Raw genomic sequence first — 21282 nt, 5'->3', positions numbered from 1 at the left:
CCTCATTTGGCTGATGCTAACACACTGGGACAGCACTCTCTATTTTATCTATTAGTGAGAATAAGGATTGGCCTCCAAAATTTTGCCTCTATAGCTCAGTTAAAACCTTGAATGTGGACTACAGAAGGATGTTTGTTTTTTCTCTTTGTTATATTTTTAGCACTCATTTCTTGTTTACCCACAGGGTCACAGTACATAACTTGTAAACTTCAGAATTGCTCTGATGGAAACAAGGGCAAGCCTTTCCCTGGATTTATCATCCCTAATTCCCTGGTGGTTCAGGATGAATACGTTTTCATCCAGGTGGGTTTTTATTGCAAGGTCTGGCTTCATTAAAAGACAATTAAAAGCTGTAAAACCACTGCATTCGATCGCATTTTAATGTACAGTCATGTTTTTCATTTACTAAAAGAGGCCATTATGCTGGGAAAGGATGGCATGAAATTGAAATCACAGTGTTGTGTATTATACTACAACTCCACTCTGCCATAATGCACAACACCTTAATTAGTAGGAAACCTGTGTTGGTTTAAGTTGGTTTAAGTTGTTTGATACATGCTGCTAGCAATCTGTGTACACAGTGAAGTTAATGAATATTTACCTGAAATGTGAACTGAAAATTTCACTATATTACTTTTCTAGGTACCAGTAGGTGGCCAGTCAGTCCATTATGTGTCCTATAAAAGAAATGCTTTCTACCCAATGAAGCTTCCCAAGTACACTCTGCCAAAGGTAAGACTGGAAAGAAGGCAGTGTTTGGTGAGTTGGGCACATGCAAAGGAACGAGCTGCAGCATTAATTTTACTGTGAATTTTACTCTTACTTATTCCTTCAGACTATTTTGTGGTGAGGATTGGTTAGTCATAATGTTTGATGACAAATCCATTAAATTGTTCACTCCGCATTATTATCCTCCTGAAAATTGATTCAGTTATGCATAATTGTATCTTTAGATCTTGTGTTGGTTTAAGAGCCATGCACAGTTTTTAATCAGTTACCCTCCCGACTGTATCAAGAGATATTTACTTACATTTATGTGGAGTTGCACAGCCAGTGTTCCTCAGAACTCCATCCATCCATCCATCCATCCATCCATCCATCCATCGTCAACCGCTAATCCTGCGTACAGGGTCGCAGGGGGCTGGAGCCAATCCCAGCTGAAATTGGGCGAAAGGCAGGGTACACCCTGGACAGGTCGCCAGTCCATCACAGGGCCACACATAGACAAACAACCACTCACACTCACAGACAATTTTAGAGACACCAATTAACCTAGCCTGCATGGGAGGAAGCCGGAGCACCCGGAGAGAACCCACGCAAACAACATCCACACAGACAACATCCACACAGAAAGGCCGGGGCAACCGGTGTTCAGCCCTGAATCCCCTTTACTAAAAGTACAGCAGGGTGGCTTAGTGGTTTGAGAGACCGTGTCATAACAGTAGTACCCACAGTATTTTTTCGATCAATCCATCCATCCATGTATACTGTCAAAACTCCCTTGAGAAGGACACCAGCCCCTACCTCACCTCACTCTGGATAAGGGATTCAGTAAAATTAAATGGAGCCTGTCTTCATTTTTAGTGCATTGCATGAAGCGCCTGAGGTCTAATCGCTGCTGATCCTGACTGAATCAAGAAGTGACAAATTGCTAGCTTGCTGCTTGAGCTCTGTGGCCACTATGTGCACGCTCCCATGCAGATTCCCACTTTTTTGTTGAGAGAACACCTTTTAAATCAATTCTTAAAGCTTTGTTGGCTCCACACAGAGACATCTTATGAATTTCACGTATTTAGGACTTGCAGATAATCAGCACAGACGATAACCAGGTGGTGGCAGCGATTCAGGACTGGCACCAGAATGACTCTTACAACCTGTACATGTCTGAGTCCAGAGGGCTGTTCTTCACCTTGATGCTGGAGAACGTTGTGAGCAGCGGAGGACCGGAGGGCAACATCATGATAGACCTATATGAGGTAGGCAGCAGCGGTGCTGTTGGTGGTGGTGCTGTCATCCTTTTACATGTCTTCATGCTATTCATCCATGTGAGACCAACTCATATTACTTGCCTGGTTATGTAACTGCTGTAGTTTAGAGGACAATGTGTCACAAATGTATACTATCAAACCAATCAAATATCATGCTACTTGCATTTTAAAAATGTAATAACTAATTTGTGCAATCATTAGTGCAATTATACATGCACAATTATTTTCTATTATGCAGTATTATAAACTTTTTGTAAAATTCTACACTCATGCCTGCATATTACAGATATTCATATGCTGCCCATGAGTGAGTTAAAAGTCAGAATCAATTGACAGAAAATAATCAAAATTTTGATTAATCATTTATCAAATATAAAATGTCAAACATTTGCTACTCAAATTTGAGTATTTGCTGTTTTATCTGTTTTATGTAATTGAAAATTGATTTTCTGACTATATAATCTCCAGACGAGAAAGGGACTGCAACAGATGATAACTTTCATTAATGATTACTCTAACAAACATTTTTAAAGTCCATAAAATTTCACAAAATAGTGGAAATTGCCTGTTGTAATTTCCTGGAGCCCAAAGTGATGTCATCAGATGCCTTGTTTAATCCAACCGGCTTGTTTCATCAGTCCAAAACCCAAAACTATTAAACTATAGTCCACTCACATTGAATTCATGCAATTTGGAGTCTCCAATCACCCCTAACTTTCATGCCTTTTACCATGAGAAGAAACAAACAAGCCGCATTCCTTTTGTGCATCTAAGAGCACCATCCGAATTTAAATATCTGGTTTGGGAGCTTTCACAAAGAATAAAATGGACTCTGACTCTGACAAGTAAAGTACCAACAGACAGCCTTAAACTTTACTCTGATTTTCTGCTGTTTTTCCCTAAGTGTACCCTGCTCTTAGATGTACTCACCATAATGGAACAGATGTTGGTACATTGCATTTTATTCTGCAGCATCTGAGTGTCTCTCTCATACCTAATTCCTGCCTGCTTGTGACATCATTGCATCACATTTATTAGGTTCAGTCTTTAGGTAACTACCACCTATACGCAAGTTTAGCATCACTTACAGCCCATAATCACAATGCAGGAAAAATAGCAGCTTTAACTTGTGCCCTGAACATGTTTTATCTGTGTCGACAGATGTGCTATGAGGTTGCAGTGACTGCACATGTATGCATCACTCTAGATCATCCTCATCAGCAGCCAGCAGTAAAAGCATCACATTGTTACAAGCACACAGCTAAGAAAGCCATCAGCATCGGTTACTTTCACTGCACGCTGACCTCCCTCCTTCACACATTTTATGCCCAGAAATATTTAGCTACAATGACTTGACCTAAATGGTAAATATGAAATGGTCATTTTTCCTTTGACAAAAGTTTTGTGCTCTCTAAATAGTAGAGAAATGTGAACTCAAGTGATGGCTGCATGTTAAAGTCTGCATCTCTGTGCACATAAATACAAAGAAGAAGAAATATCTCAGGGCTGCACCATATGTTGTTTTGATTCTCTGAGTCCTACAGATGGTCCAAAATAGTGCTCCCTGTCAGAAAAACTATCACTTTCAGACATCTCTTCCTCTCCGAACTAGGCCTTCAGCTTTACTTAAGTCTGAATAATTTACGGTTATTTTTTTCCCCTCCATTTTTTGGTTATTTTCCACCCTACTGCTCTCCGCCTCTCATGTTCGCAGGTTGCCGGGATTAAAGGGGTGTTCCTGTCAAATAAAGTTGTTGAGAACCAAGTAAAAACTTATATCACATACAACAAGGGGAGAGACTGGCGTCTTCTTCAGGCTCCAACAACTGATCTCCAGGGAAACAAGGTCTATTGTGAACAAGTAAGTGGGCCACTGACGAGAGGGATAAATTTTGTTATTTGGATTTCCATTATGTGCTCAAAAAATACCAAACCATGCAATGCCATGGTCAAAGAGTGCAAATAAAGATGCATCACATCAACATAACTCAGACTATGTCAGTAACTGAAAAGTTAAATAATAATATAAATATATTAAATAATTTAACATATCTTGAGGGTCAGTGGTCAAAGGAAAGATGGTCTACAGATTATAAAGCTCCATGAGGCAAATCTGTGATTTGTAATGTTGGGCAATAATAAAAAAAAATGACTTGACCTGACATTGTAAACTTTGTGTCACTAAATTTTGTCTAATTTGGCAAACCCCACTCATAAACACTTTAAAGGTAACACTATTTTAACATAACTGTCCTTTTATAAATTTTTATATTTAGATTCATAATTTATTAACATTAACATAATTTATTTGGTTTTATTTGTATTATTATTGGTGGTAGTAGGTCTTTAATATTTTAGTAAGGATTTTGTCATAATAAAGTGTACTATGATGCATTGTAAACATGTTGTATCTTAACTACTAAACTTGATTTTAATGCTACTATTACTTTTAAAAATAAATATTACCATTTATTATTCAATACAACATCGGTAATCTGTTCAGTCAAAACAGTTTTTTGTTTGTATTAATTGTGGACAGGTTTGGAACATGACAGCAAGGAAAAGCCTTTACATTATTGCATGGTCATGGGAGAAGACAATAGTAAGACAAAACTAAAAGACACTGTGCAGAAAAGACAAGTGATAATAAACAACAAAAAAGGAGCGCAAAAAAGTGGTAGACCCGATCAACATTTAAATAAATTTAAAATTTAAACTATCCAGTACAGAGGATGTTCTTAGCCATAAAACATCTTTAAACTTGGTTGACTCATATGCAATCATTCAAACTAGCTTTTAATCTAGTGGGCTTCCACTCATCAAATGCTATCTCTATCAATGCATCTACCCAGCCTTTTAAATCTGGAGCTCTAGCTATTTCCAGTTCACCAAAATAATTCTGGAGGCTGTGATAATACCAACCATAATAATACGCATTTTCATGCATTCGTTCAAGTAAGCTTAAATCAGGACTTTGATATTGAACTTCCATCATAAATAACCTTTCCTCAGTTTCATTGTATGGAGACTTGATCGTGTATGATATCTGTGTAATATTTTGAATTGTAAAAACTTAAAAACATTTGCCATTTCAGTTCAGCCCTTTTTCAAAATTACAAAATGAAATGATTAACTAATTTCAAATAATAACAGATTCACAATTAATTCAAGGACGTTATTATGACACCTTCTTATTGTATGTGAACCAGGTCTGAATCAAACCTTTAATTTTCACCTTTTGACTTTAGCAAACTAATCTCCTTTGCGTTTCGCAGCCTTACTGTTCGTTACATCTGCACCTTCATGTGTCAGAGAATCCTTACACCTCGGGAAACATTGTCAGCAAAGATTCAGCTCCTGGATTTATAATAGCTTCAGGTGAGGAGATTATTTTATTTGCACATCCACATTGTTGTTTACTCTCAGCCGTAATTCTGGTCCTCGGTCATATCCCTCAGCGCTCCCATACAAATCAGTTCTTTAGTTCTGTTCTCCACTGACAACGGTTTGCAAAGTGAAATGAAGTCAATATTCCATCTGTTCCATGTTACTTCAAATGAAAGAAAACAAAGATATGTTTTTATCTTTTCTGAATAAATACTCAAAAAGAAATTATACTGATTTACTTGTGTAACTGTGTGAGTGGCATGCTTGAAAGCAGTATTATATATACCTTTTGTATTTAGGTGTGGTGGGACCTGAGCTGAGCAGTACTAATGTCAGTATTTTCATCACTTCTGATGCTGGAAACACCTGGACAGAGGTACAGTATGATACTATAAGAGTGGGGCTGGGTGGAAATTTTGTGATAATGGTCTCTTTACAAAACCCGCATTTGTACACCAATACATTTCGGTTCTTCTGTGATAAATATTGACTTTCCCTTGAACTTCCGCTCAATATAATACAGAATACAATGTGAAAAACCTCACTTTATTGAGACATTATCCGAAGAAAAAATAGGTGAACAAAACTAGGAATCGGTTTCATCTCTCAGTGCCACTTCCTTTAGTTCTCGCATTTCTGTTGTTGGCGCTAAGCTAAGGCTAAGACATGTGCATCTCTGATCTGTAAAACAAATAAACCGAAAGTAGCAGCTTAAAGCTCCAAAAATCAACAAAGTGAGCAACACTTGCTTGACGTTTTCTGTTTATTCACAAAACTGATGCTCTTGTGTAAAGAACTGTTGAGATTTCTACTTGTGAAGTGTGTAAGCAAATATATGCATATTCCTTATGTTGTCACCGGTGCATACTTTGTGTAGACTTGAATTTTTGTCTCTGGTGGGATAAAGTGAAGCTGGTTGTGTCTGCAGGTTTTTCAGGAAGAGTACAGCGTGTTTTTCCTGAATCAAGGAGGATCTCTGGTGGCCATCAGACACACACCTCTACCAATTAGACACATTTGGTAAAGCTGCGCCACATCTTTTTAGAGAATATACTCAATCTTCAAAACAAGGACTGAGACTGCTTTCCTGCTGAGACTTTTCTTACTGAATTCAGCTCTATTTGTGGCTGGTGTGTCTGTGATCCAACCATTGTTCTCTCCCTCAGGCTGAGTTTTGATGAGGGCAGAAACTGGGACAAATATAGCTTCACCTCCTCTCCGCTCTATGTTGATGGGGTGCTGGGGGAGCCTGGAGAGGACACCCTCATAATGACGTAAGATATGAAGGAACCATAAAGAACTGAGGTTTTTCTGGTTTGTTAATTACCACACTTGTTAATTATCATTACCCCGATGAAGACTTAGAAGTGTACATAAATATTCTTGAGTTTATTTAATGTGGTTTTGAAAGGGTTTCATAAGCCCAAGATGTGGAGGAGTTTCTCAACCCACAGAGGAACATGGATTAATGTCAGCGCATTAAAATTACCCAAAGTGAAGGTTTTCACACAACAGTCTTTTTTTTTTTTCTTGAATTTGCCCCACATACGAAATGTTTTTGACCTTGTTTTTCTCACTTGTTTGTGCAGAATATTTGGTCATTTCAGTCATCGATCTGAGTGGCAACTTGTCAAAATTGACTTCAGGTCCATTTTCCAACAACGATGCACATCTGAAGATTATATGACATGGCAGCTACACAATGAGGTAAGAGGGATCTTGCGGTTGCTTATTAAACTCAAGAATCTGATTCAGTCACACAATAAAAGCAAGATGGTAAAAAAAGAAAGGAAAAAGAACATCTGAAATGTTTATGATGCATTATTCATCATAGGGTGAAGTGTGCATCATGGGAATGAAGAGAATCTTCCAAAAACTGAAAGCAAATGTTCGATGTGTCAAGGCCAGAGATCAGTATATTTCCCAGATGTCAGACTCCTGCCCATGCACAGAGGCAGATTTTGAGTGGTGAGTTCCCTGCTCTGAAGCTACTCTTTTCACTTCATTAAATCCAGTGCACAACACTTTATCAATCTCCAGAGGCAGAGTCTGTGAAGAAAACCTAAGGCACAACAAGAAGAGAGTTTTAAGAGTTATATTCTATAATTCACAACTTATTATTCTCATTTATGTTATATTTCTGTCGACTCAGGATGTTAGTACTACGAGTTACAAACTTGCCATCAGTTGTTTCAACTCTTAGGTATGAATAATCTTGACATAAGATTGTAGTTGTAAAGTGTAAAGATTTTGATATAAAGCGAAATGCCATATAAATAATCAAACCTGTGTTCATTGCAATGAACCGTCTGTGGTCACACACACTATTAAATTGTGTAAAACAAAAACTTAAATGACATTTTTTGTTCATTTTAACTACAATTTAATTTTTTAAAACTGTAACGCTCTATGATCACATCATCACAACAACAAGTGAACTGAAAAAAAATATCCCAGTTCTAACAATGAAATATGTGATAGCAGGCCATCTTTCTACTTATATAATGTGCATTTGAATAGATTTGCATGATGAATGAAAGGAAAGGTTCACTCCAGAGTCTATTATAACATTATGTACTACAAGTCAGAACATCTCCTACATCACTTCACTCTGTCACATACTTTCTTTTATCTTTCTGATCTCACTGGTGCTAAATGAGCAGCACTGACTAGTATATTAGACAAGCTTAACAGCACTTTATTATTAAAAGACCTATTAAACTTTCCAACTCTGGCTCCTGAGACTGCGTATCCCTGATCATGATGAAAAGGAATCTGACAGATCCCTCTGACTTTGCCAAGGTATAATTATAGCTTGTTTAAACACTTACAATGCATTTTAATACTTCAGAAGTTTGATACATAAAACATCATCAAATCTCAAAAACTCAAAAGAGAAAAAAGTTTTCTAGATAGCCAGGATCACCTCTATTCACAGCACTTATTAAGTATGATTCTATTTGAGCTGAGTGATTTTATTTGATATTTTAAATAAATGACAACTGATTATATTGGTCACCCTAAATTGTCCTTAGGTGTGAGTGGTTGTTTGTCTATGTGTGGCCCTGTGATGGACTGGCGACCTGTCCAGGGTGTACCCTGCCTTGCGCCTGATGTCAGCTGGGATAGGCTCCAGCCCCCCGCGACCCTGTACGCAGGATAAGCGGTTGATGATGGATGGATAACTGATTACATTTATTCATTTAGCTGACGCTTTTATCCAAAGCGACTTACAATTGAGGTTGCACGGTCTGAGGTCTGGAGCAACTAGGGGTTAAGTGTCTTGCTCAGGGACACAATGGTGCATGGGTCACAGTGGGGGATTGGACCCGGGTCTCTCACACCAAAGGCATGTGTCTTATCCATTGCACCATCACCACCCCACATGATCTCAATAACACCTTGCTGTATCTTTTTCTGTACGTGTTGTTGCAACTGAAACAGCGACTATGGGTTTGAGAGACAGATTGATGGGAGCTGCACTCCAGCTTTCTGGTTCATTCCTTCAGAAACATCTAGAGACTGCATCACGGGGGACACCTTCCTCAACACCACAGGGTACACCTAATTCCTTTGTATTAACTCTAGCAATGAGAATAGTGTGTGCAAACATGCAAAATTTAGGATAAACCTTCTTGTAAATCACCCCCTATTCTTCTATGGTGGAAAGCAACTAAGTATATTTAAATCAATTCAAATGAACACATTTGTACCTGATGGCTGGTGCCGATAGAGGGCTAACTGAGCTTGTCTGATAGAGCCATGGTAGATAAAACCAATGTTGTACATGTCGTATGAATGTCAACCTGTGTGTGCATGTTTTATATGCCTGTTTGGACACTCATGTAGTGCTCATCTCTTTCTTTTGGGGGGTCTTTAATGAATTCCAGATATCGCAGGGCTTTGACTAACAACTGCACTGAGGGAATGCTGTTGAAGTATAGCCCCAGGCGTCAAAAGTGTCCCAGCCAGGCCCCCAGGGGACTCCAGCTCTTCACCAGTGAGGGAACACTGGTTGCAACACTGGGGAGGAATGTCACTTTCTTGGTCTTTCTGGAAGAGGTGCTGACTTCATTTAAACAAAGCAACAGCAGTGTGTATTACAGGGTGATACACACTACTAGGCTGCATGCTTTTTCTTTAGTGTTTAGTGTGTTATCTGTATATCGAGATGCTGACAGAGACAGAGCGCAGAGGCTGGAGCACCAGCACGTCAAGTAAATATGCAGTGACATGTTTTACCACTTGACCTCGTTCTTGTAGATATTATGGAGAATGCACTCTGTTGTGTGTCAGCGAGGACTCTGACCAACATCTGAGGCTGAGTGACAGTATTTTCTTTTCTTTTTGAAGGGTCTCGGCTACACAACAAGTATAACGATGGACTTCGGCGATGGGACCGCTATATCGTATGTTAACATAAGCTCCATCGATGACGGGGTCAAGCATATCTACAGTAAAGTTGGCATATACCAAGTTTCTGCTACAGCAACCAACACTCTGGGATTTGACAGGGTGATACTCTACCTCCACGTCTCCTGTGAGTAAAACAAAAAAGTAACTAAAAGGTCATTAAAAGGTACAATTTGTAATTCCTGACCACATGCTCCATACTATTGCATCTCGAGGCACAAGTGGCTTTACAACCCAGGATGGGCCAGGGTTGGCTGCTTAGCATGCTAACTTCAGTAGTAGTCTCTGACATGACGTGAAAGCTGTTTCTTCTTCACAATCTGTCGAGCATGTTGGATCATTTAATGTTTTAAACTAAAATTCTGGCCAAATCTTACACTTTGTACCTTTTTTAAAAGTTGCTGCAAAGCTTAAATGATGAAGCTTAGTATGATCATTCTTCCAGTGATTTCTGAATGTTTGAATATAATAAAACCTTTTCCTCCTGAATACTCTGTAAGTTATTGTGTGCATTATTTTAATGAATTGTGTAATACCCCTCGACTTCAGGGGTAGATTTAGTGTAAAAGGATTGCTCATAGGCGATGATTAACTGGTCTGTTTCTTGCCACATGGTAAGGTGAACTTGTTAGCCACTAACTTCATTTTAGTTAATATAAAGCGACTACACTATAAGCTATGGTCTTGATTCTTTATCACAGCTAATCATAGACAAGATCCAACAGCCTTCAAATAGGTCAAAGCACTTCAACTTGTGAGGCTTTCAAAAGAAAAAATAATACAAAACACTTGGATAAATATGCTTGCGACTCTTCTGTAACTTCAAATTGGCTCATTAAAATGAGACTCCTTCCAAAGTTTCAAGTGTCACTCACCTCGTGTAGGCTTAAAGACAACTGTCTCCTCACTGACAGTGCAGCGGTGGTCAGTTTGAATTTGGCTCATTATAAAGGATCCCAATGGTGACATTTTTATGGCGGCAAAAGCATTGAAACATCCACAGACACTTATCAAACCACTCCTGCAAAATCTCCACGGTCTGCCTGTGTGCCCAGTGTGTTCCAGACAGTCATTGTTGTCCCTAAATATGGCTTGTGTTGGAAATGTGAGCATCATGGAAGCAGTATTTAGCCATTACTGTGACTTTTATGTTTTCTCTCTAAAGGTCAGCTTGAACAAGTCCAGCTCTTGGCTCCTTCAGTTGTCGTCAAGAACAAAGCAGTAAACCTCACGACAGTGTTACAACCCAGCAATGTGGGGACAGTCACCTATTACTGGTGGTTTGATAACAAAACGGAGGTAAGGCTTACTTTCTCATTCTCTACCATGCAGCCTATTTAGCGAATTACATGATAGATTCACAAGTCACAGTACATCTCTCTGTCTGTCTGCCTGTCTGCCTTTTAGCCTGTTGTGACACTGGACGGAGCAATGTCCTTCACTTTCTTCAAGGAGGGAAGTCACACTGTTGCTGTTCAGGCTTCAGTGGGCAATACTGTCCATCAGGACCAAATGACTGTGGCAGTTTATGGTAAACCATTTATTTTTTCTTTACTTTAAATATAATAATGAAGTTAAAACTATAAAGTTAATTTTGTCTCTTCAAAGTTGAGTGAATCAACAAATGTTTTGAAATATTCAAAGCCTACTTAAAAAAGTCCACTTAACTTTTCCAGAGCTTTCTTGGCCTTCATCAGCGGATGGTCTTTGCTTAGTTGCCATGGTGATGTTTTAACTGTTATCACGTGACCGAAGTATGGAATTTGGCCACATGATAACAGGTGTTTGGACTAAACTCCAGTCCCTGATGAAGGCCATGGGATGTGGCTGTGAGCTAGTAAGTAAGTTAGTTGCTGCAAACATTATTTTACTTTTTACAATTAAAATACAGATTTATTTGTCTGTATTATGTACATATCCTACAACATATAGTACTAGTGCTAATCATTGAGCTTATTTAGGAATAAGATTCTCACAATTAGCTTGTTTAAATAGTTTCTAAATGTTTCCAAAAATCTAAATTCATATTAAAATGCCAAATTTTCGAAGTCGAGGATTTAATGATGATGATAGCTAGAGATGCAAACATTACATGGTCACAAGATCAAAATATATATCAAAGAAACAATCTCTTTGCTTCCTAAAACTCCAAGATAGAAAAGACATTTCAACATTTATCTTTATGCATCTTTTCTGCGTATAATATACAGCATTTTAGAAATCATTTGAACATTATTGAGGGTTATTTGAAGTACCTGATTATTGTAATCATGATCCTGTATCGTGAGGTTTGACAGAACAAGAAAAGTAGGTCTGAGTTAGTTTTCTGTCTGCATTTCAGAATATTTACAGTCACATGTTTTGGCCTTTTCTTCTAATTTGGACGAGCTGAACCCCGGGGTGTCTGAGTGGAGAGAGGACATCGGCAGAGTGGTGAAGAACTGCATGGTTCAGGTATGTTCTGCATCTGCTAGCTCGTATTATAAAGACGGAAAAACAATCAGGTATGATCTAAACCTAGACCTCATTCAAATTCTGGCAATTACCAGCTTTGCACTCGCCTAGAGAGAAAAACTCAAGTCTCTGTCTAGTGAGCCAGTGACATTTCCGTTCTTGGTTATGCTGCATTGGTAATGTATGCATGTGGTTTTGTGTCAAGTGTTGCACTTCACTACTTGCAATGTCTTTGACCTCACTTGCTGTGTAATGAGTTGTTAACCTCTACACGCTGACATGGCACATCACCTGAAATCATTATTACCACTACAAGCTTTCAGCTGAACTTGTCAAAACACTAAAGGGCAGTAAAAGTACTGCCAAGACAGTTGATAAAGAGTGTAATGCCATTGCCTCGAGAGAACACCAAAACCTCAAGTGAAGAGAGCCTAACTGTGGTTAAGTGCATCTGGTTTTCTCTCTCAGACACTGTGGGGATGTCAAAAAAGCAGCAGGTTATGTAAAAGACCTGGATACTGAGGTCTATATATATCCTACAGTAGCCCTCAGTATGAAACATTCACTTTGACCTTCTGTCTTGTCAGATATTACCATGGTTTACACCCGGAAACTGACAGGAGACCTCTGGTTACGGCATAAATGCACTAAAAGCCCTGACATTTACCAAAGACTGTCAAATTGAACTAGCATGTTTCAGTTGGACGTGCATTATATCTTGACAGTGACTGGTACTTAGGCAAATGATATATGAAGCAGAAAGCCAACAGTATTTAGTCATTAATGCCCATGACCCCAATCATATTTCAGAATATCATCCCAAACAGTGTCAACTTAAAAACCTTTTTAATGAGGTTTTGTTGTTGTTGATATTAAAGGTCACAGGAATCAGTGAGGATCAGCTCCTGGTCACAGTGCTTCCAGGTTTACCAACCACAGCAGAGATTTTCATTGTGCCTGAGAAGAGGTCAAGACACAGAGCCATGGATGAAAAGTGGGCACACCTGAATCAGGTACTGTCTCGTCAAATCATTTTAATGGCCCATGGCAGATGCTCAGTACAATGTGGTTTTTATGTGATAATTAAAGCCGCACAAAAGTACGCTAGGGAAGTGAGGAGACTGTCTAGAAAGAACATCCCTTGAGAATATGCAATTTACTTCAGTGTCATACAACACTATTGATTAACTATCAGTTTAAAGAGGTCATATTGTGCTAATTTTCAGGTTCAAAATCTTATTTAGGGTTTTACCAGAACAAGTTTACAAGGTTTCATTTTCAAAAAACACCATATTTTCTGTCATACTGCAAATTGCTGCAGCTCCTTTTTTCACCCTGTGTTGAACACAGCTATGGAGTGATGCATCTTAACTCTACAAGACCTTTGTTGGGAGTTGAACATGCACAGCTCCTAGTTAAGGACTACTTGCTTCTCACGACTACGGTGGGTCGTGAGAAGTTTTAAACACGCTTTGATTCAGCTGTATATGTTTTTCACTTTGCACTTTGTGATAGCTTTCTTGCTCATAGCCAAACGTATCCATGCAGCTTCTATTACAAATATTTTAATCATTTCTTTTGCAATCTCCTGCCAATGTTAAAAAGTTAAACGACAAATTCCTGAGAACCCTGTTGTATAAATTTCAATTTTGGTAGTCATCATCTGCCATTCTCATATCATATCAATCAATCATGCTCATTTATCTCTGATTCTCCAATTTCTGATTAATATAGACAGTCAAGTAATTTTTGGACTTTTGTGTTCATTATATAATCTTGATATTAGACAATTGTTGTCTTTTATGTCATATGCATCAATGAATATGTTTACAATTTAGGTCCACTTTCTTTAGCTTGTTTCATTTCTCTAAAGTCTCTGCCCTGAAGGTATCTTCATATGTATTGGAGGGGAATTTCAAAGAGAAGATTACATCTTAACTGCACCGTTTCTTTATTTGTGCACAGTACCTAAATTATATGTGCGCTGTTATACAGTGAACAGATACTTGTACTTGCACTGATAACTCCCCTCTTATCTCTGACTACATGGAAGGTGGTTACCTCTGTTTTGGCTTTTTCATTTTCCCCAGCCCAATTGTTTCCCCTTTTTTATTTGAGATACATCTCTTAAAATGCAAGTATTTTGCATCATCACTGATTATTTCTTTTATGAAGTGTTTTACATTTTACATGCATACATTAATCATTTGTGCCTACTTTCCAGGCAGCCAGTAGTTCCTATTAATCTCAGTGCGGTATGAAAATCAACTTAGAGAATTTAAACTTGTTTCTGTGAGGCAATACATCACAATGAGCATCATGTCAGCACTTATTTTTGTCAAAGTTACATTATCGTTGCATGGTAACAAGGTTTTAAAGTGCAGCTTGATTTGGAAAGTCGGCACACCACACAACAGTAAGGTTAACTTTGACAAAAATAAATGCAGACATGATGCTCATGGTGATGGATTACAAGTCAACCAAGTTTAAAGTCTCTGCAAATGTATTTTCATACCACAGTGAAATGGTCACCATAGACACACCATTGGCTGCATGGTACTGTAGGTAGGAAAACACTGTTGTTCCTTGGAAAAGGTCAGCAGTAATGAAGAGTGTTTTTTTTGTAGAAAATGAGGTAAAAGATGCAAAAACGCCAAGTGACAACACACAACAGAGAGCAAGAGGAATATGTTTTCTACAGCTCCACTGTTATTAGCATGCAAGCACATCTCATCTCATAGCTCCATATGACTTTCTCATTTAGTTTCCAGATTTAGAGTAAACCACTTATATATCCCGTGGAGTCAATTCAATTGGGGAACTGCTTCTCAATTTCACTGTATCTCTGTTTTTTATAATGGTTGAATTATGCAACCCAAACCTAAATTGTTAATTTGGGGTTCTTTTCTTTGCCATCAAACGAAAAGTGAGAGATTTCACTCATTGTAACACAGAAGTTTAAATGATGTAATGGTCCCATGTTCCCTTCTAAAGAGTAACGCATAATGTCAACACTAGAGGGCAATGTCTTCACATGTAAAAGCACTGAAACAGGATCCATCAGAGCACTGAAACAACGCTCACAAAACATCTCAGTACATGTTATAGACTCAATGCCAAACTAACCTCTTAGAAGTTTAGAGACTTGCAGCAATCTTTAAATTATAACATAATAATTTCAAGCCACCATGCGTCATATTTATTTTCTTACATCAAAAAAAGATTTCTGGATCTTATCATGTTGTATAAAGCTATTAAATATGTAAACAAAACAATAAAGCAGAGCTGTTTTTAAAGCACCAGCTCATTTATTCATGATAATGGATAGGGCCTCGAAGTATCACAAGTAAACATAATTTTGCTGGCTGACAGTCAGTCTTGAACTAAGTTAATAGGTATTTAATTACATTGATGCATCATATAATTGGCACCATGGAGAAACTAGACAAACTGGGGCAGGCGGCCTGGATTGGGAATTAAAGAGATGTATTTATCTAAAGCCTGTCTGATTACCTGGCAGAACCTCACAGACAATAGGGTAATAAATCTTCAGTTCACTGTTCTCATCTCCAGTGAATGACTTGCAATGTGGATGCATTAAGTGAGCGTGTACCCACACATACACACGTGCGTGCGGTGAGTATGTGTGGAACAGCTTATTAAAATGTGTAATAGATTTACTGACCCTGATATGCCACTAGAACAAAAAGTAATTATTCATACTGTGTAGAGCAGTCTAATTTTAACCAGTGGAAAGATTTTAGAAAGAGTGAGATGGAATTAGTGAGGCATGGCTAAGGACTCAAATGGGCTCTGGGAAGGCATTTTGGTCTCTTGTTAAATGACTGCTTCATCTAGGTGTAAAAAAGCAGGGAGACTAGAGGCACTTCAGGATGGACAATTAAAATAGCAATTTTATGATATTGGAACACACTTTGAGTTCCAATAGCTTTGCCTCAGTGAATTTTCAAAATGGCGAATAATACTTTGTTGAACATAGGTACACCAAAAAATAAAAATAAAACAGGTGGAAATTTCCCTGATTTGATAGAAATGGCAAAAGATTTTTTAAATGTCACTACCACATAATAAGCAGATTGCCCTTTTACCTGATAGGGTTTCCATCGCCATTAATAGCCTGCCAGGTTTCAGTGCAGCAGGTTTGGTTCTTCACGTCACATCAACATTTGCTCCTCTTTAGAAGGAAGCAAAAATTCTGATTCATAATTCAGGCTGTTGGATGAAATGACTGCGGCTGAAATATTGATGACTGTGGAATATTGCTGTGCAGTTGCCGTTAACAGTCTTCTCCGCTCTGTCACTCCTCCTCATAGCTTTATCAGGTCCTGCTAAGTGCTTTGAACCAAGACCTCATCCAGTTCGCACTGAGACCAGGGGTGCAAGTGAACGTGTACGCCACACGGCTGTCTCCGGGTGAGTTTGCTGCACCTACCGTCCAAATCATTTTGGGGATAGAGGAGCATTCCAGGTGGTTGTGTGTGTTGTCTCTTATTTGAGTCAAGACAGTGCAATTCTTCTACTTTGGAGGCGAAGATGACTAGCAAGGGAACAAATGTGTCTACAGCCTTTACTTAACTGTTTTATGTCATTTAATTGTCTTACTGGTGTATTGTTAGTTTTTAATTCATGTAACCATGACTTCCTGGAGATAATTCTCGAATATTAGCAGCTAAACCAGACAGCGGTGGTTTCCATTGTTATTTAATACAATTGTTATCTAATTCGATATAGAAATATATAGTCGATACAAAAATCTGCATTTGTCCTCATTTGGCCTGCATGTACACTCAATTTCTCTTTAATTCTTTCTCTTTCAAAGCTCCTCTTGTGGACAGCAGTGACAGTGGCCACAGTGGCACTGCAGTCATCATGCTTGTGTCAGTCGTACTGATGGGCTTGGCTCTCTTTGTAATATATAAATTTAAAAGGTACAGTATACTGGATATTGTAACCACATATACGGCACAGGAAAACTGTTAGAAATAATATGTGAAGATATTATTGTAAATATCTAGAAGATAGATGATGTTGTTTTGGTTGTGTGTGTGTTGCACAATGGCCGTGTTTGTAGTCGGCCCTATTATCTACAAGCAAGCGGCTCACTGCTGAACTCCTAAAACTTTCCACAAGTATTCAGACTCCGTATATCTCTGAGTTATGGACGTCCACGACACAATAATAACTCGAGGAATAAGACAATTCCCCTCTGTCTCAATCTGCAGAATATTACAGGGAATGACAGTCTAATCAATTCTCCCAGAGTGCTGAATGGGTGTCAGAGTCCTGCAGTTATCAATATTCATCTATCTGACAATGTGAGGGTTGACCTTTTGGAAATGCTAAACACAGCCGTTCAAGGTGAGGCATACTCTGCAGAATGGCAGGAAAGGTTGAGGAGATGAGTCCTGAGACAACATATATTATACAGTGAGAGACATACAGTAAATAGCATCCTCTGCTGCAGGTAATCCCATGCCAATCACAGGGGGATGGTTGAGTTCCTCTGTAGTTTGGAGAATTTTACTCATTATAAAGTAAAACATTACTTAACTTTAACTTTCCGGATCATAATTACTACATTAAGAAATCAACGTTGAGTTTCTAAAGCTGCCTCAAATGTCACAGCAACAGCTGCAGCACAAAATCACAAGGGGAGGATCTGAAATTAGAAATGCAAGATGTTAGTTTTTAGGCAGAATTGGGGGTGCATCTGAGGGGGATGAAAAATTGATTGAAAAAACTGAGGTGAACAATATGAAAGTGAGAGAGCAATGCCCAGTGGAACACAAAATGCCCCAGTTTCTAGCTTTCAAGCAATCCTCTCCCATCCTTAACAGTTAAAAATAGTGTGTGACACATTATGCATAGTGAGAGCATTAGTGAAACAGACTCGATGGCAGGTTTCCATTAACTTTACTTTAAAATCCTTTCCTTTCTTTTTTTTCCCTCCTCTGCATGACTTAACAGGAAGATCCCGGGCATCAACACATACACAGCAGAGCAGCCTGACAAAGAACAAGAGGTCATACCGACAGTGACCTCCATAGACGTCCCAAACCCTGAGGGGGACAAGCTGACCTCACTGGATCGTGTGGATGTGCAGCTGGACTCAAAAAGCAGAGGTATTAATGCATCTGTTTCTTCCTTTGAGCTACAGTCATTCCTCGGAAACACACAAGGTTTATACAGATTGTAATTTTCAGATTCGTACATTGGACAATGAAACGTCTGTTCTTTATGTAGTGTTGTGTTCTATCACTTGACAAAGTAATTATTCACTCTGTGGTATTACACCTGTAAACGAATAATCACCACCTCCATTGTATGTATCACTTGTCAAAGCAACAAAAGGTCTGGAGCCAACGCCAGCTGACATTTTCTTTATTACATTTAGTGGTACTGGTTGTAATTTCCACAGGTTTCAAGATAACCATCTCTGGGATTTAATTTGTAGTGCTAACAGCATTGAAAAAATAAATCACATTTAGAAAATTCTTCTCCAACAATTTCCCCCTTCTGATAATCCACAGAACACACTGTCAACTGTCTTCGGTGGACCTATTAAGTATAAAGTTGTTCCTATAAAAGCTGTTCACAGCACCCATGATGAATTCAGGAATGCTTTTCCTGTTTCATTGCGATCTCCTGGCCAGCTGCTGCAAACTCTTAAGTCAGAGTTTACTTTTATTAAACCTTTACATGCGCATTTTCGGAAACAGTGATGCATTGCATTCGGAAATGTAGTCTTGTTAACTAGTTCAGTAGACTGAGTTTAAGCCGGTTAACTGGAGATAGCCAGGTAGATGAGGGGGGAAAAGGCCTTTGGCCAGAATAAACTTTAAACTTGTTGTTTTTCTTTTCTTTCCTCCACTATTTGGTGCGAAACTTGTTTGAAGTTTTACACCTAAACATGTTATTTCAATGGATATAAAAGTACATATAATGTTTTTTGTTTTGTGCATGTTTTACCAGAAAATATCTTGTTATACTTTTGGTGTTTGATATATTGCAGTTTCATGTAATCACATGTAGGGTCAGCCAAATGTTCGGCTTGACATGGAAATAAAATTAATTGCTAATTAACTCGCAATGTGCCATCAACTTGTCTTGTTCAATATTATTCTACCAGACTACAAATGGCAGCATCGCTCTCATAAACCACTTACAGTTAGTGATTGCTCTGCTAATATTTCTTCATTACCACCCCAAAATTATGATATCACTAACCCTTTTTGGGTGGGTGGTTGGATAGTCAGGCATTGCGCAGCAGTTAGACTGAACAGAAGGCAGACCTTGTTTCTGGAAATACGTGTTACTGTTGAATTTGTAAAATCTAATTCTTTAATGCTATGAGCAATACAAACATTTAATTCACCTCCTTTGTGTGTGAGTTGAGGCAGAAATCACAGCCATATCTCACAACCTTAGCCCATAACTATCTGCTTAGTTGGATATCACAAGGACTAAGCAAAAAGAGTTGTCGCAAAAGTTGTGACAGTACATTAAAAACCGCATTGGCAAAGAGGAACAAGTTGAAGCTCGCTGACCGGGGAAGAGTTGCTAGATATTCACTTATTGTTAAGTGCTGCTGCTATTCTTCCTTCCCCTGTATTATCACATGAGTTTGCCAAAATACTTTCATTATTATGTGCTGTATATTTATGTATTTGCCAACCCGAGTTTGTCATAGCAGGGTATTAGTATTCACAGGTGAGTGAAGCACAATCAAGTGCGATCTAAAGTGATGAAAATGTCTGGGTGAATTATTTGACCCAATAAAATAATTAGTGCATCAGGAAAGTGGCAGAGTGGTGAAAGCATTTTCATCAAGAAATATCCACGGGGTTCCAGTTGATTTACCTCTACCCGTAGCTAAACAATCGACCCATCCAAGATAAATGTGTTTGCCTGCAAAACTACAGCCGTATGCAAATAGCTACATAAAATTCCTCCTCTTGTCTCTTTCCCTTTCTTCTCCCTTGCCAGGCTACCTGCCATCGCACACAGACATCAAGCTCTCTGATGAAGCGCCCCATGTGTTTTAATGTTGAGAGTCTATGACCGACTCGAAAGCAATACATCTTCTTTGGCAGTTACTTCCAGCAAGCTATGAAACCACGGTCACAATGAATGGTCTCGAGTGTTTTGCTACCCATGCATGGATGGACCAGTTCACACTGTGCTGCCTAATCCCTCTGAGGAGACTGTACAGATTTATACTTGCTTCTTGAAAAGGGACACTTTTTGACTGAAAATACTTGTATTTTTGCAAGGACATTGATCTTTTTATGTAAATAATGTACATCCATAATGGAAGGAGTTATAGTTATTTGTTTCGGCTGGTTACAGCTGCGCCTGCTCAAATATGAAAATATTAAACAGCGGAACAGAAGTGATGTATAATAATATCTCAAAATATGCTTCGGTTTTTGTTCTTTGGGCTTGTGTTTGTGAAGTTTACTTTGTTTAACTATGTGGAAACAGCTTATCTGAGTAAGACAGTGAGGGTAGCAGATTCATTAAGCTCTGTACAATCAGTAAATCTTATCACCAGATTCTCATCAAATGAAAGCTTGCAATATCCAGGAGATGAGGGAGGGCTCCTACTCCCAGATCTGTGTATTCCATCAAGCCCGCCGCTCAAAATGTTATACATGTCATAACAAAAATAAGAACAGAAGCAGAAAGTGGATATACTAGATAGGTATATACAGTAGATGAGCAATCCCTCTTGTTTAGGAGACTGCAAATCATTTTAGAGGCAGTGGAATGAATGCTAACATCATAAATGTTAAAACTACTTTAAAACAGATTATACACAAATCTTTTGTCTAATCTAAATCATGCATATGGATTATATTGTTGTAGCAGCAATTTTATATTTGATTGTTTCACAGACAATGACTTTTAAACTTGTGTTTCATATTTACTTGTTGCCGGGAGCATTTCTTGTACATTCTGGTTTCTATAACAAAAAAAAAGAACTACATGTAAATTCTCAATAATTCCTGTGTTAACA

General features: G+C 38.4%; 1 protein-coding gene across 2 annotated transcripts in view; it reads left to right on the top strand.

Moving 5' to 3' along the window:
* Positions 1–21282, top strand: part of LOC123984416 (VPS10 domain-containing receptor SorCS1-like) — an 84288-nt gene extending 63006 nt beyond the window's left edge. For both annotated transcript variants that reach the window (XM_046071290.1, XM_046071289.1), the window contains 21 exons: positions 185–303; positions 643–732; positions 1797–1976; positions 3703–3849; positions 5264–5366; positions 5675–5751; positions 6304–6395; positions 6542–6649; positions 6965–7082; positions 7210–7343; positions 8820–8933; positions 9266–9437; positions 9729–9915; positions 10954–11087; positions 11196–11319; positions 12130–12242; positions 13121–13255; positions 16577–16676; positions 17083–17191; positions 18231–18385; positions 20250–21282. In XM_046071290.1, coding sequence (XP_045927246.1) covers positions 185–303; positions 643–732; positions 1797–1976; positions 3703–3849; positions 5264–5366; positions 5675–5751; positions 6304–6395; positions 6542–6649; positions 6965–7082; positions 7210–7343; positions 8820–8933; positions 9266–9437; positions 9729–9915; positions 10954–11087; positions 11196–11319; positions 12130–12242; positions 13121–13255; positions 16577–16676; positions 17083–17191; positions 18231–18385; positions 20250–20308 — 2570 coding nt within the window. In that variant the 3' untranslated portion in view covers positions 20309–21282. The remainder of the gene's footprint in view (positions 1–184; positions 304–642; positions 733–1796; positions 1977–3702; positions 3850–5263; positions 5367–5674; positions 5752–6303; positions 6396–6541; positions 6650–6964; positions 7083–7209; positions 7344–8819; positions 8934–9265; positions 9438–9728; positions 9916–10953; positions 11088–11195; positions 11320–12129; positions 12243–13120; positions 13256–16576; positions 16677–17082; positions 17192–18230; positions 18386–20249) is intronic.

Source organism: Micropterus dolomieu, linkage group LG15 (assembly GCF_021292245.1).
Source record: "Micropterus dolomieu isolate WLL.071019.BEF.003 ecotype Adirondacks linkage group LG15, ASM2129224v1, whole genome shotgun sequence".
NCBI classification, from domain to species: Eukaryota; Metazoa; Chordata; class Actinopteri; order Centrarchiformes; family Centrarchidae; genus Micropterus; species Micropterus dolomieu.
This window is presented reverse-complemented; position numbering and strand designations above follow the sequence as displayed.